The sequence below is a fragment of the Apis dorsata genome, unplaced genomic scaffold, assembly GCF_000469605.1.
Source record: "Apis dorsata unplaced genomic scaffold, Apis dorsata 1.3 scaffold_231, whole genome shotgun sequence".
NCBI lineage: Eukaryota > Metazoa > Arthropoda > Insecta > Hymenoptera > Apidae > Apis > Apis dorsata.
Genome location: NW_006263513.1, coordinates 1459963 through 1475309, shown reverse-complemented (window position 1 = coordinate 1475309; position 15347 = coordinate 1459963). Strand labels below are relative to the sequence as shown.

At 30.9% G+C, this 15347-nt stretch overlaps 3 protein-coding genes across 4 annotated transcripts in view; 2 read left to right on the top strand and 1 right to left on the bottom strand.

Annotated features, from left to right (window-relative positions):
* Nucleotides 1–2241, top strand: part of LOC102675167 (membrane-bound transcription factor site-2 protease) — a 2862-nt gene extending 621 nt beyond the window's left edge. The window contains exons 2-6 of the mRNA XM_006615714.2: nt 65–343; nt 589–939; nt 1233–1391; nt 1484–1741; nt 1850–2241. Of these exons, the coding sequence (XP_006615777.1) occupies nt 65–343; nt 589–939; nt 1233–1391; nt 1484–1741; nt 1850–2218 (1416 nt within the window). The 3' untranslated portion in view covers nt 2219–2241. The remainder of the gene's footprint in view (nt 1–64; nt 344–588; nt 940–1232; nt 1392–1483; nt 1742–1849) is intronic.
* The window catches only part of LOC102675317 (transcription initiation factor IIA subunit 2), a 14843-nt gene extending 10999 nt beyond the window's left edge, over nt 1–3844 (bottom strand). The window contains exons 1-4 of one of the 2 annotated variants that reach the window (XM_031510480.1): nt 3531–3844; nt 3166–3270; nt 2932–3061; nt 2725–2782 (exon numbers count right to left, since the gene is read on the bottom strand). In XM_031510480.1, the coding sequence (XP_031366340.1) occupies nt 2751–2782; nt 2932–3061; nt 3166–3270; nt 3531–3602 (339 nt within the window). In that variant the 5' untranslated portion in view covers nt 3603–3844 and the 3' untranslated portion in view covers nt 2725–2750. Of the gene's footprint in view, nt 1–2163; nt 2783–2931; nt 3062–3165; nt 3271–3530 lie in introns of those variants that run through there. The other variant, XM_006615715.2, reaches the window with a different exon arrangement.
* A 9614-nt stretch (nt 3845–13458) lies between these two features.
* LOC102675044 overlaps nt 13459–15347 on the top strand; it is a 302188-nt gene continuing 300299 nt past the window's right edge. Inside the window, exon 1 of the mRNA XM_031510487.1 lies at nt 13459–13673. The gene's annotated coding sequence lies outside the window, so the exon portion shown is untranslated. The remainder of the gene's footprint in view (nt 13674–15347) is intronic.

Below are 15347 nucleotides of genomic sequence, written 5' to 3'. Positions count from 1 at the left end.
AATATTAATCTTAATAATGATTTCAATTATATATCTTTAAATAATTATGAATTTTATTTTACAGACATGTTCACATTATCCTTACTTATATTTTTTGAAAAATACTGGATTAGAAGTTCAAATATTACGAATAAAATGGTTTACTACAGCATTTAATCGTAAGATAATTAAATGGGGAATGGATCGTTCTAAATTTTGGACTGTTTGGTTTAATGCAGGAGTGATTGTTAGTGTTATTATTTTACCTATTGCTACAATTGCAATTTTAAGAATGACATTCAATATATGGACTAATGGACCATCTATTGACAATACTAATTCTGAACCTTTATTAGAACCTATGGTAATTATAATTTAATATAACATTTAAATATTTATTTTAATGAAATAATTTTTAAAGATAATTTAATGAAATAAATTCTTATAAGAAAATTATATTTTAAATTTAATTTTTTTTATATAAAATATATCAAATATAAATTATATTTAATAATATTTTATGTTTACTAATAAATTTAATAAAAAATTTTATTTGATAAAATTAAATAATATATGTTTTATTAAATAATACATCTTTATTTTCTACAGTTACCTGGAATAGATGTGCCCTTTAATGAAATTGGATATTATATCATTACATTAGCAATTTGCAGTATTATGCATGAGTTAGGACATGCATTGGCTGCAGCAAGAGAAGATGTTCAGTTATTTGGTCTAGGAATACTAATTGCATTTACAATACCTATAGCTTATGTACATATAAGCAGTGAACAACTTAGTTCATTACCATTAAAAAATCAACTAAGAGTTACTTGTGCAGGAATTTGGCATAATGTAGTACTTGCTACAGTGGCTGCCACCATTCTTATGCTTTCTACATGGTTGTGGGCACCATTTTATGCAGTGGGAAATGGAATTTATGTAAAAACTATTTTACCTGTAAGTTGATTAATCATGTATTTTAAACTGTCAAATTAATGTATATGAATTAATATAAATTATAAAATACATTTATAACATTAAAATGTTATAGCTTATTTCATAATATATATTTTTTTTAAATGCTGGTAATCTTCGAAATAAATGAATATATTAATATATTAATAATTATTATATTTTATAAACTTATTATTTAATGTAAATAAAAAAATTGATTAAGATAAAACTAATCATGAAATATAAAATTAGAAATTGTAAATTCTTTCTATAAAAATTTACATATTAATTTATAGAATTCACCTGTATTAGGTCCTACAGGACTTCTTGAACAGGATGTAATATATGAGATAAATGACTGTTCTATAAAACATGCTGAAGACTGGTATGATTGTATATTGAATACAATTAATCAACCAGCTCTTGGATATTGTGTTAAACAATCATTTATTCAGGTAATATCTTCTATATAATTTTTTTTAATATTATTTATTTTATTATTACAATAAATAAATATTTCATTTTTATATTTTAAATCAATAAATAGGAATATGATGAATCAGTCCCATCAAAACAGAAAACTAATGGTGTTATTAATTGTTGTACACCAGATAGTGAAGCAATTGGAAATTTATGTTTTGAATATATTGAAGGGCCTCAAGCAGCTCCTTTACATTTGCCACCTCATTCTTGTCTTCCAGCTAGAACTATGATCAATCAATCACAAAATTTTTGTCATGCTAGTTACCAATGCATATTTCATGATACTCATTGTTTAAGACCTTCCCTTGATAATATTACTAAGGTGTGTATATAAGAATAATTTAAAATTAGAAAAACATTTAAATATTAATTAAATAAAATTAAATAAAATTGAAAATTAATTTATTCAATAAATTTATTTCTGTTGTAGATTGTTCAAATAAAAAGAAAAGAAGGAAAGGATGTCTTATTTTTTGGATATCCAGCAGATATTTATCGGACAATTGATGTATCTGATTGGGTACCCAAATACTCATTCTTAAGTCCTAAATTACCAGAAGTTTTAACTCTTCTTTGTAAATACATTACGATATTTTCTGCGGGATTAGCAGTTATTAATATCGTGCCTTGTTTCTTTCTAGATGGACAATATATCATAAATATACTTATACTTTATTTATTAAATTTTACACCTCATAATAAAAATATTAGACAAACTGTTATATTAATGATAACAAGTATAGGTACATTACTTCTTACTATAAATTTATTGTATGTACTTATGAATAAATTATTATAAATAATGAAAGAATATTATTAATATTTAAAAGTTCTATTTATAATACAAAGTACACTGTAATTACATTCTTATATAACCTTAATGCCACTTTGTATCACTTAAATATCCTAATAAATCTTACAGTCTTGTTTAAAAAATTATTTACATCTTTGGAACAATGGATTGGACCACATAGAAAGATTATATTATACAATATATTTTTATATTTTTCAAGATAAGTTATAGTAAATATAATATGTAAAATCTATCCATTCCCAAGTAGGTATAATACAAAAATAAAGCTAATGCTAAGTTTTGATATGACAAAAAAGTTAATATTTAAATATCTATTTTCAACATAATATTATGATCATATTTTTAATGATAATTAAGATATAGTGTATAACAAAATTAAATTGTTATAAAATAAAATGAAAATTATATATCTATATTGGATATATTATATATATACTTTGTTTTGATTATCTATTATGAAATTTCTTTATAACTAATATTTTTTTTATTTATAATATATTCAAATATGTAAGTGATGTTATCGCTTTGCTGCTGCATCTCCATCCAATGCTGTAATATAAAAATTCAATAATTATCATACTTTATATAATACTTTATATAATACTTTCTAGAAATAACAAATTTTTTTTTAATATAGACATATTGTAAACAATTAATTAGATAATTGTAAAAATAAGATTTCTTTATTGATTACTTACTTTTTCCATCACAAGCAACAATTTTAACTTTATCTACTATTGCAACTTCTTGAACTTCACGAAATTCAACATCATTAAGCATAAAAGTCCATACATTATCACAAAATCTATAAGTATTTAATTTACCAGCCTAAAAAATTTAAATAATTAGTAATATTTATAAAAAATATGTATAAAAAATTTAAATAATTATAATAATTATTATTTACAAATTACAATTATATTAATATTTACCTTAAATGTAAGTCGTGATTTAACTCTGGTTGCAAGTGCTTGATTTATTGCCTTATCAAATTGTAATAATACTTTAATTGCTAATTGAGGTGTAATTTGTCCATACTATAACATTATACAAGTTGAATTTATTAGATTATACATACGTTTGACTTATAATTAAAAAATTCTATTAAAAATTCATATTAAAATTAAAATTTATTGTTTATTTTAAATTTAAAATTATGACATTATGCGAAGATATAATATCAATGAAAAATTTTTTTTTTAAATGAAATGTATATAATAAATTCTACAATAATAATAGAAATAAAATTGAGTAAGATTAATTGACAATCTTAACCTCAATATATTTTTATACTTACTTGAATTAATTCATCCAGGCTTTCTTGTAATGTATTACCTAATGTTGTGTTTCGATATAATTGATAAGACATTGTCCTTAATATATAATAGGCACGATATTAAAGTAAATTAAGCTTTGATAATGCAACAGTAAACCTCATACGTAACGAAAATAGGAAACGATATTTGTTGATTAACTGTTGTTAGATAAAATTGTGCATTACTTGAACAAAATTTGTATAAATGAATTTGTAATAGTAGAAAATGATATTGCCGATTGCAATAGATTTAAATTTAAGATAAAATTTGTTGTTTCCTTCAATACAAATCTTATACTATTCTAATCATATCAAAACTACATTTATGCTAAAAACAATTTTATTTATCATTAAGTTAGTATTTTAAAATATTAGAAAAAGATGTATAACATATCGTTTGATAGAAGAAACTATTAATGATAATTTATTCATTCAATAAACTTACTTAACTTTTCCTTTTTATATATAATTTTGAAAATTTTTATATAAAAGAATATTCAGAAATTTATATTTTAACTATATAGTTTTTAGTACTAGTAATAATGGCATAGACAATATACAAAATAGATATAACATGCAATGTTTTTTCGTGTCTAAAATTTAATTTAGGGCATAGACGTATGAATCTCTAGATATAAATCCCTAGATATAAAATTCTTTTAGATCATATCGAGAATTACTTGATCCTCTTACCATTTTCATGTCACATACAACATTATCGGTTCAGTACAGAAAACGATTGTAACGTTAATAGCGATTGGAATTAAAACCTTCATTATTTTACATTTAGAATTAAAAAAAACTTATTATATTTTATAAAAATTTTATTATAATATTATACTTAATATACTCATTAATTATTATATTTATATATACTTATTTTAAACTTATTAAAAAAAATTATTTAAATTATTTTATTTAAAAAATATAATGTATTAGTCACAGATAAAATTCATCTATGATGTAAAATGTGAATCTATTTGATACTTCGTCTATGGTAATATATGTATATATTGTAAATATATATATATATATATAAAATAATACTGCACGATAATCGAAAATGTTTCATATTTTTTAAAATATAAAATTATTTTGAAAAAAACATTATATTAATAAATTACTATTAAAATAAAGTAATAAATTTACTTTGTTTGATAATATAATTTATGATAAGTTATATATTTAATTAGTGAAATGTTGTATAATAATATTTTTTGAATGTATAATACTTATATGTTGTTTTATATATATATAGATATAAAAAAATTCAAGAATAACATTTCTAGTAAAAATATAAAGTAAAGATTATGAACACAATAAAGTAGTATAAGACTATTCTCCAGTCATATATGTAACACGTATACCTTATGAATGTTTAATAATGCTTAATCTGAAGATGGTCAATATGGTAGGTAACTGTAACATCAACGTGGCTTGCCATTGCTTATCCCGCGAACTTTCCAAGTAGACACGTGGTGCAATGTGCAACACTGCGGCAGTTCTGTTACAGCTCCCCACCATTTTCTGCGCAGACAAATCAAAATTTAGAGAGCAATTTTAAAACTTCTGTGAAATTCAAGTTATAACGGTAACACGGTTAGGTTGATAATGATATATCAATTAATGTGACATCTATTTTTGGGCTTAAAAATAAGAAAAAGAAAATATTTGAACATTTAAAGTGAATATTTTTTGTGATTGTTTTATCTTTAGATGTGAAATATATTAATGAAATTTAAAGAATGCTATAATATTGTTTTTGATGTATTAAATGTATACGTGCTTATTAATTTTAAGTTTATGTTCATAAGTGATGATTAATAATCGAATCTGGAATTTAATTGAGAAATAAAGAAAGTAATATAAAAAAAGTTTATTAAAAATTCATAATGGTATGTTAATAATTTATAATGAAAATTTATATTGGAAATATAAATTGCATAATAAACATTGATTGTAAGAAATGCCAATGATATGTAAGATTCATATGCTAACATACATTTCATATTTTAGGCGCTATACAAAAAACTACATTAAATTATAAATCAAGAGCAAATATATTTATCTTTCCTCGAATTGAAATTCTATTTTGGTAAGTTTTTTTGCTTCTACATATATAATTATTTTATATATTTTTTAAAAATTTATTTTTAAACAATCTGATGAATTAACATTGTTTTATTTTTCTAAAATAAATTTATGTCAAGTTGATTAAATTATTAAATAATATAATTTAAAAAGCATGTTGGATATATATTTAAAAAATATATTTTTGACAAAATACATACAGTTATAAGATTAGTTTTTTATTTGATTTTTTTTTACGAGATTTCTCTCGTATTTTCTTAAAAAATTAATTAATAAGAAAATGATATGTAATATCTATATTGTTTCTTAAATATTCTTTGCAATGAAAAATATTATTTGAATTATTTAATATTTTAAATACATTAAAATCGCAATATAAGCGTAAGTTAAATTTTTGCATAATAAATATAAATTATTATATTTTTTATAAAATTTTTATTTTATTGTCAGAAAATTATGTCACTGAACTTAAGATTAATACGATCATTCATGTCTTAGCATCTTCATATAGAAAGAAATCCTTGTCATCACAAGGTCTTTTGTATCGTGCAACTTTTATTAGATAGGTTTTTCTTTGGCTTTCATAATTTCTCAGATATTATGATAAAAGTAATTCAGTTTCTTAACTTAAAGAATTTTAAAATTTTTATTCTTTTCTACTTATAATATGAATTATTATTAAAAATTTTTGTTAGGAAATTGAATATTACAAATTATGTATTAGATAGAAAACAATTTTTGCTATTACTGATGTCATTGTGATATTGTTGAATGTATTCTGATATGATTGTTATTTTTGTTATTTTTTTATTCAAATTTCGAATTGTTATTATTTTTGATAATGTCGATATTTCCTTTATAGTTACATTATTTTTCTCTCTCTGTTGTTAAGCGATTTCACCAGAATTTAAATTAATAAATATATTTATTCTCAAATGGAGCTAATATCATTAATAAAGTTTTTACAAGTTATAAATTATAAGTTATTAATATTAATAAAATTTTTTATAAAATAGTAATAAGTTTCGTAATAAAACAAATAAAATTTTGCAATTTATATATGATATTAGTAATATATAAATATTTATATATTTATAAACAATTCTATTATAATTCTATAAGCCCTAATTTGTAATTTATAAATACATTAAATTGATAAATTATTATGCAATATGACATATTGATGGTAATAATTGCATGCATCAATTGTTTAGAATTAGTTTCTCATGTTCATGATTATTCATGTCTTTAAGAATTGATAAATTATGGTAATAATGATTGAATTAGTTTTAGATTGTACATATTTTATAATATATATATATATTTATATGATATAGAATGTTTATATAATATATAAACAATTGCATTAGTATAGTATAGTAGTACATTTGTAATTTATTTAATAATTTTTATTATTATTATAACTACTAACATTTTTAATATTCAAGCGGTTTGTTGATCATGACAAATTTTATAACAGCGAATTAAACTATATGAATTATAAAAGATAATAGATGTAATTACAAAAATGTATCATTAATTTTTTTTATTCTTATTCGATCAAAATGACACAAAAGTTTCTATTTAATAAATAACAATAAGTTCACTTTATTAATTCAGATAAGCAGATATGTATGAGAAGGGAAGTCTTTATTACTATCCAGCAAGTTTAGATACCCAAGTAATTGCGGGTGAAAACTTCAGCGCGCGTGTAAAACTTTTCTTGGTATACCGAAAGAAGCAGAAAGTCTCTTGAGGTGGAAATGAATAGATAGTTTTCATGAATTTAGCTCACGAAAATTGTATTCCATCTCTTTACGAGTTTTACATTCCTTCAGATTTATTATTACCGCATCACTTGAAAACGTATCATAAGATTCAAATGATTCTTTGAGCATTCTTTGTATTTGATTCAATTAAAGGTGTGAAATTTTTAATCCTGATCGCTTTTCAGTCGTATAAAAGGTGTTGATCAAAGGTATGAAAAGAGTACTCGACTTTGATAGAATCTTCAGTAATATCGCAATATATTAATAGAAGTTATTTAAATGTTCCCTCGCAAATGGTTCGTCGTTTATATCTCTCTCTGTATACTGCATCGATTGAACTCTTCAGCGATTCAAATTGTTGATCGTTGATATTCGAATAAACCATCGACACGTACCAATCAGTCTTTCTCGCGCACACACAATTACCCACCATGTCGAGATCTCACGGGTTGAAGCGAAGTCAATTAAGTCGATATAAACTGTAACGAATGGTAACAATGGAAATAAAGAAACGAGTCGGACAAGAAGATCAAAATATAGCTAACAGGATACAGCAGGAAGAAAATCGTAGTAGCTTTTGCGCAAATGAGATTAAAAAAAAAACTAATAAAGAAAGCTTAACAGATTTTATGGTGATAAAATTTTTGAAAATAATAATAAAATTATAGAACTTACGAAATAAGCATGAATATCAAGCTATATCCTTCTCCAAAGTTCGTATCCATCTATAAAGAATAGGACAGAAAAAAAAAATGAAATGCAGAAAGAAACAGAGATTTTAAAGGATAGAGGAAACGAGAGAAGATAAGATCGCGAAATACACAATGGAAGATGCGTATAGTAGGATTCGAGGTCCGGTTTGTTGGAGGAGGACATTGAACGGAACAAGTTGGCCATGCGATAAAACGAGATACTCGCATCGATCGGATTTCATTGTGTAGGAGTGCAATGAAAAGCATCTTTAAGAGTAGTATAGCGCGTCTCGAAGAGGGGTTGAGGTTGGTTCGGGGTGATGGTGGGTTGTAGGGAACGCACGGTACGGGGAAGATTCCACGAGACTATTTATATAGCTTGCCATCCAGAAAGTTTGCAAGAACAATTTATTACGGATATACGTACCATTTAGAGACGCCAAAGTTATTATGACAGAGAACTTTATCTGTGATAAAGGGGAAATGGGGGGGTAGACTTCGTTATTCAATCGATGGAAGTTGAAAGTGCTGGATATAATAGCAGAGGGAACGAAAGAGTCTTTTCTTCTTTTGCGAATCTGATGAAACTGTTTTCTATATATAAATTTAGATAAGTCTATTGCAACGTGAGCAGTCTATTTAAATCGATTCTTTTAAAGGCCGTCCAGAATATGTTACATTAAAGTGAACTTTTTATTTGAAACAAAATTTTGATAACTTAACTTAAAACATCTTAGAAATTTTCAATCAAGTCTCGTCTCGATAAAAAGAGAACAAGATTCGAATTCTGCACTGGAAAATTCTTTTTTTTTTGGCATTTATTTAGAGCTATATCATATGATATGCATATTCTTTGTAAGTCATAATTTAATTATTCTCGTTTTAATATCGAAACGATTTTCATTTTATCAAAATAACAACATATTTTTGAAAATACTTAAAAAGAATCTAATTAATTTAATTATATATGAAAAAAAATCGAAAGATGAGAACAAATTTTATCGTGAAAAATACAAAGATATTTTTCAAATTCATATCACGTCTCTTTAGAAATAACTCGTACTACTTTCTATAAATTTATCAAATGTAGAAAATATATATTTCCCATTGAAAGGGTGAAAAATGATAGCACTTTTCTTATCCCTTTGTGGATCAGAAAAGTAGAAATAGCTTATTATTTTACATTGTTCAAGAACAAAGACGCAACACGATTTCCTTTAATTGTAGAATTAAGTTGCAGACGCGTCGTCGGATAAACATTGTCGAAATAATAATCTTTCGATTTTTTTTTTGTTGAATCAAAATCGTGCCCCGAATAGCTTCGTATCCGTCGAAAATTGTATCGAATACCGACGATTATCGAAAAACGATACGACTGGCAACGCTTCTCATAGAAGAAACGAAATCCGCGAAGACAGTGAAAGATGTACAAGTACGGGAAATGATCGTGTAAGAAATGAGGATATCCACTTGTTACGTTGCAGAAACTTGAACGGTTTGTCCCCGTGATATGAGGATAAGGAGATAGCTAGCTAAGTTGGAAACGCGACTAGTGGGACGGAGACGGAAGTCGGTAGGAAAGGAAAATGGGAATATCCGTATGTCGAAAGAGATAAGTGAAACGACGATTGAGCTCGGTGGGAAAGAGAAAAAGGCACGACGATGAGCGTCGCCGTTGCCAGGGCAATGAATCGCAGATTGACGCAGGCGTCACGACGTCCGGCCACGCGCACACCCCGTTTTCTCTTCCCTTCCACCCTTGTCGAAGCGTGCCACTGCTTAAGGCATGCACACTACAATAGACGTTTTCTCGTTCGACGCAGTCGGTTGGACTTATGAGATTTACCGCATTATGATTCACATGTAAAATTTTTCTGACGTGGAAAGTGTTGGTTCGCTGCTTTTCAGGGATTCTTCGATCCGTGTGACGTATTTGGAAAAGTTTTTTCTATCTTTTTTGAGCATCGATGAATATCGTGAAGTCAGATCAAATCATATTCCGTGCTACTCAAAGATTAGGATCGCATAAATTTTTGATTAAATTATTTTTATTCGATTTTGAAAATGATAATTTTTATTATCGGATATTCTTATCGAATATTTTTTTTTTTATAAGAAAGTTTTTCAATTGCAATAAAATTTGATATCAGTTTCTACGAAAATGTTTCAGTTAAAAATTCTCAGAAGCATCAAGTTTAATTTGAATCGATTAATTTTTTCGTGCAAAGTTTTATCAAGTTGCGAGGAAAGATTTAGCATCGATTTTTATTTGATTATATTTCGTTTATTTTACAATTATGGTAATACATTTACATGTGTATTACACGGCTATAATAGCGCATTAACATCCGCAATACGATCTAATCTGTGTTCGTGAATGCGTTAAATTTGCTGCATACGTCGAAAATTTACGTTGATCAAACGCCTTGCCTTGTGTACACACGTCTGATAAATCACTGTCGTAGTTATATTAATGTCTGATTCAACGCGACCTACTGCCTGAAAGTAAAATCTATATCGTTCGGTTTACGAGATGGCAACGCTATACGAACTCAGGAAATTATGTCGACCGTACATTCGACAACGTCCCAACCTATTTGTAATCAAAAAAATTGCAAAACGATTTTCAAGCGTTCGTATAAAAAGTGCAGGCACGAATTAAGCTGGCTCGTCGTCGAGTTTCTGAATCGGTACTTAACACGATGGTTTCACCGCTTTGCCTGAAGTTCGGTCCATTTATGCGCGAACAGAGAGAGGCGGTGAAAAAGAGAAAGAAAAGGGTACAAAGGGTGGTGGAAAAAGAGAGAGAGAGAGAGAGAGAGAGAGAGAGAGAGAGAGAGAGAGAGAGAGAGAGAGAGAGAGATGAGGTGTTGTAGCGTTAGCGAATATTCGTGAGAATGTACTTTAGACTGTAACGCGCATTCCCAGGACAAGAAACGAACGGGCAAGTTAGCAAGCGAAAGGGGATAAAGATAGAAAAGATCCGCGCGCGCGGAATATAGCGTATGTCGTCGCGACAGCGTCGACGTTGTCTGTGCCTCTCTGGTGGGGAGCTGGAAAAGTTGTGTGAAACTTGAAGGAGAACTAGAGAAGGAAGCGTAGGATATATGAAGGAAAGAGAAACACCGGTGTCCAACCGGGGAGAATTGGAATGAAAGGAGGGATGGATCTGGTGGTGGTGAAACATCATAGATGTGTAGAGAATCTCGTTGCCAGTGTTGGTAAACGTCGAAAAGACGAAGGTAACGGCACGGTGGATGTCGGTGGTGGTAGAGTAGCGATAGTGTTGGTATCGTTGGCGGTAGTGGTGGTGGTGATGGTGGTGGTGGCAGCGTGTCCCGACGCCGGGAAAGTTTCGCTGAGAAGCGCGCGGAGTGCGAGAACGCGGCGCGAGCAAGATAGGTGAACGGAGAAAGAGGACAAGAGTGAGAACGCATTTCAGGAAGCGGGAGAGCAAAGGGGATGGAGAATGAGAGTGAGTTTGGAGCGAGTCCGGAGGACGGCAACACGGTGCGGGCAAGGTTTTCGTCTCCAGTTCCCGCTAAGCGGCCGATAGGATTGGAACGAGTTGGCTGTATACGCGGTTACACACGCGGGGTAACGTCCAGGTAGCGTGCGCGGTATAACGGTGGTTGTTATAGCGCGAAAGAACACACGCGGCACGCGCTACCGACCGAACGGACCGGCCCGTGCTAGCGTGTGTGACCGACCGAGCGCTGCCGGTAATAACGAGCGTAATGGAGTACTATAGTAGTAGTGGGGGATTCTTGCACGAGTTACGCGTGCTGCTACCGCGGTACTCGAGTTCACGCGTGGCACTACGGCCGCAGAAGACCACGAACGAGCGAGGTCGTCGGAGCGCAGACTGCGTCCTTCTTTTCCTTCCTACTTCCTATCCTCTTTCACCTTTTACACCCTCCAACTTCTCCACCTCCACCTCCTACATCTTCTCTCGGCCTCCTCTTTCTCTTGCTTTTCCTTCGCCAACTCCTACTCTCCCTATTTTATCTCTCTCTTTCTCGTATTCTCTACCCCTAGTGAGATATTGATTTCCCTTAGCTGACTCCCACGAGGGCAAGCGGCAGGCAACCAGGTACGGCTACCTCCGCAAATAGACAGTCTCCGACAATGAGAAGGGAATCATCGCATGTATCGAGAGTATGCATTTTCCAAGTTTCAGCGGTTCAACATTCCTGCCGTCGAAAATGATCCGGTTCGACACTTCCTCGCCTCGAACGGTTGTCGCGCTCTTTATACCGCTCTCGAACGATGCCGCGCTCTTCTCTACTACGTTTGCCACGTGTAACTCACGTTCGCATAACTTCTATCTTAGATGCAGAAAATTAGAGGAAATTCGTATCGCTGATTTCTATTGAAACCGCAAACATACATATAACCTAACAATAAAATTATCAAAATGCAAAGATTTTTTTGATATCTTGATTGATTTCTCTATATATATCAAACCACGTGTATATATACGTAATATTTTTTAAACAATAAAGTAACTTTTATCGCAATTTAAATTAGTAAATCTACGATTTTTTTACATCGTCTCAATGTCTTGTTATTCGATTCTTGTTTGTCTGACCATATACGATCTTCTACTACTAATTACCATCTCTTTCCCGCGAGTTTATCGATATTTCGTTGCGCAATTGATTTAGTATCGAATGGATGATTGAGGTTGAATTGCAAACCCCTATAATAATCTTTTTTGTTGCGCGGTTAGCTCGCTCGAAAGTAAATACTTTTCTCTCACGGATGGTCACCGTTCGGGAATTCGTAAGTGCTCTAAGAAACTTTTGCGAAGTAATCCGCCATCTTGGTTCCTGCGCATTGCTGGCCGCTGGATTCACGAGTGACTTGAAACTTTTTTATTTACCGCGTTCATGCTTACACACAGAGACAAAGAGGGTTGGAGAGGGGAACTGTTTCCCCTACTCAACTCTGGATGGGGTGTACGTATCTGTCAACCCCCACTCGGCTCGTGCCGCCTGCCGCTTTCCAGCAAAGTTTTCCCGAGATCCAGGAAACTACGAGCGATGCGGGGTGAAAGAGGGGTAGAAGTCTGTATGAAGGGAGGGGAGAAGCGAGACCGCTTTCTAGTAGCGTGCGCTCACGGGGATCCCTTTTCACCGAATTCTAACCTAGTAACGAGTTTGCTCCGTCGGTAACGCCGGACGCGTGCCAGCGATAAACGTGTCGCGTGTTACGGTGACAGTGGGATGAGTAAAGTGCTATAGAACATAGGATACTATCTATCGTTACGATCATGGTTATCAACGTGCTGGATTTTTTTCCCCGCAGGAAGGCCATGTGCGTAATTTAAGAAAACGAGTGGGATACGCGAGATAAGAAAGAAAACGTGAAACAAAACGGGAACATTTATGCATTTTTCCACGATGATCCTCTGTGAAATATTCGGTCACATCATGAACTATTTTTTTATATCGATGTTCGTGATTATTTGCTCTAACCAACGATGGACACGCTGATATTATGTTACGAAAGTGTTTCGGATTAATCAGGGTTGCTGGATCGTGACAATCAGTTTTCATCAAATAAATCATGTACGTATTTATTATGTAGTGGTCTTATAAATAAGGACAATTGATTATTTCAATGTAGAAGATTCGCCTCTATTTAAAAAATTGTAAATTATACTACTATCATGTTGATATCACAAAGAAAATCCATTCAAACTTTTGCGCGGTAATTCGAAACTGTCTACATAGACTTGTTTGTTAAACGATTTTACGATCGTTTATCGGCTTGTCTCTGATCTATTGCCGCAGATTGCATTCCAATAGATAGATAAAAGGAGAAAAATCGTTCTCTAATCTGCTCGATTCGTCGCGAATATCCTGACGATACTGTGTTTCTCTCCTCTCCGGGGACGGAATAGGTCAGCTGATCATTTACTAGGCACTATATAACATTGCTTGTTGTGAGAGTATCAACGCTTTTGATTATCGGGATTCTGTGCGCGCAGACTCAATGTGAGATTAATCCTCTGTGAGCTCACCCCTTCCACTGTGAACTTACCAATACACGCCGGTCGCACGTTCGAAAGTTTCGTGAGCGTCGAAAAGTTTTGCGCTCCTGTAGTTGCGCGGATTTGATCGAGAAGCGGAGAACTTTGTGCTTACACACCGGAACAATTGTTTCTTCTTGCGCATTATCATACGAGTATTTACATAAGATGTGCGACTGTATTTGCTTAGCCGACTTTTAAATTTTATTAGTTTAATTATACCGCAACGCGTAAATATAATTAAGAAAACTATATTCATCCTTTTTTGTTACGATGCTTCTACATTGAATCGTATACACGAAGAAAGAGAAATTTTGTTGACTTTTTGTGATTTAATTCATGAATACTTTTCATTCCATAAATTGGAATCTAATTATTATTTTTTTTTTTTATTAAATCTATATTTCGAAAGTTAATAATGATTTGCCAGAAATGAAGTACTAGGGATAAATCCGAACCAACGGATTTCGAAAAGAATGAACTGAAGCACGAGATATCGGGCATTAAACTTGACATCGTGTTCTCGGGACTATACGAAATATTGTACCAGTCTGGTAATTGTTAAAAATCTATGTCATACCGGAAGAATGACAAAGCGTTCCTTGTATACGAGCCAAAATGATTTTGAGGAAAAAACCGGCGCGAATTACGCTCAGTAATTTTTCTGAAAAAGAACTCGCATACTCCTGCGGGCATGAAACATCATGTTTTCAATTTAACAAAATTGGAGAAGCCATACGTATAAAATGTTCACTATCCTCCTTTCTTCATTATGAATGAACATAAAACAGTGGTTATTCAGTACAAAATGTCTTCTCTAAAGTCTGACACGCTGCTATTCCAACCGTGATGAAAAGAGATACCGCGCATAAGAAGTTCTTTCAATCTTTTCGCCCGCTTTGAGCCGCGTTAAATAATAATTTATCAACGGCCGCGTTGATACATTCCGCGTTGATAATAACGTCCAACGATTATTCGATTATTCGAATAACATACCTCGTATCTGTCGGATTATCTATCATCGAACGAAACAATGGAAAAAACCCGAAGTTTTTCTCTATCTTTAACGCTTTATATGATATCCTGTCCCCGTTTAGTAGCACCTGGGATGCAGTCCGATGCATGAAAAAGTAGAGAGGCACTAATTAAGCCGCTATCATTACGGTTCCGCGGTGTAATTCCGCGTTGTTGGCATTGTGCTTCGAATTCC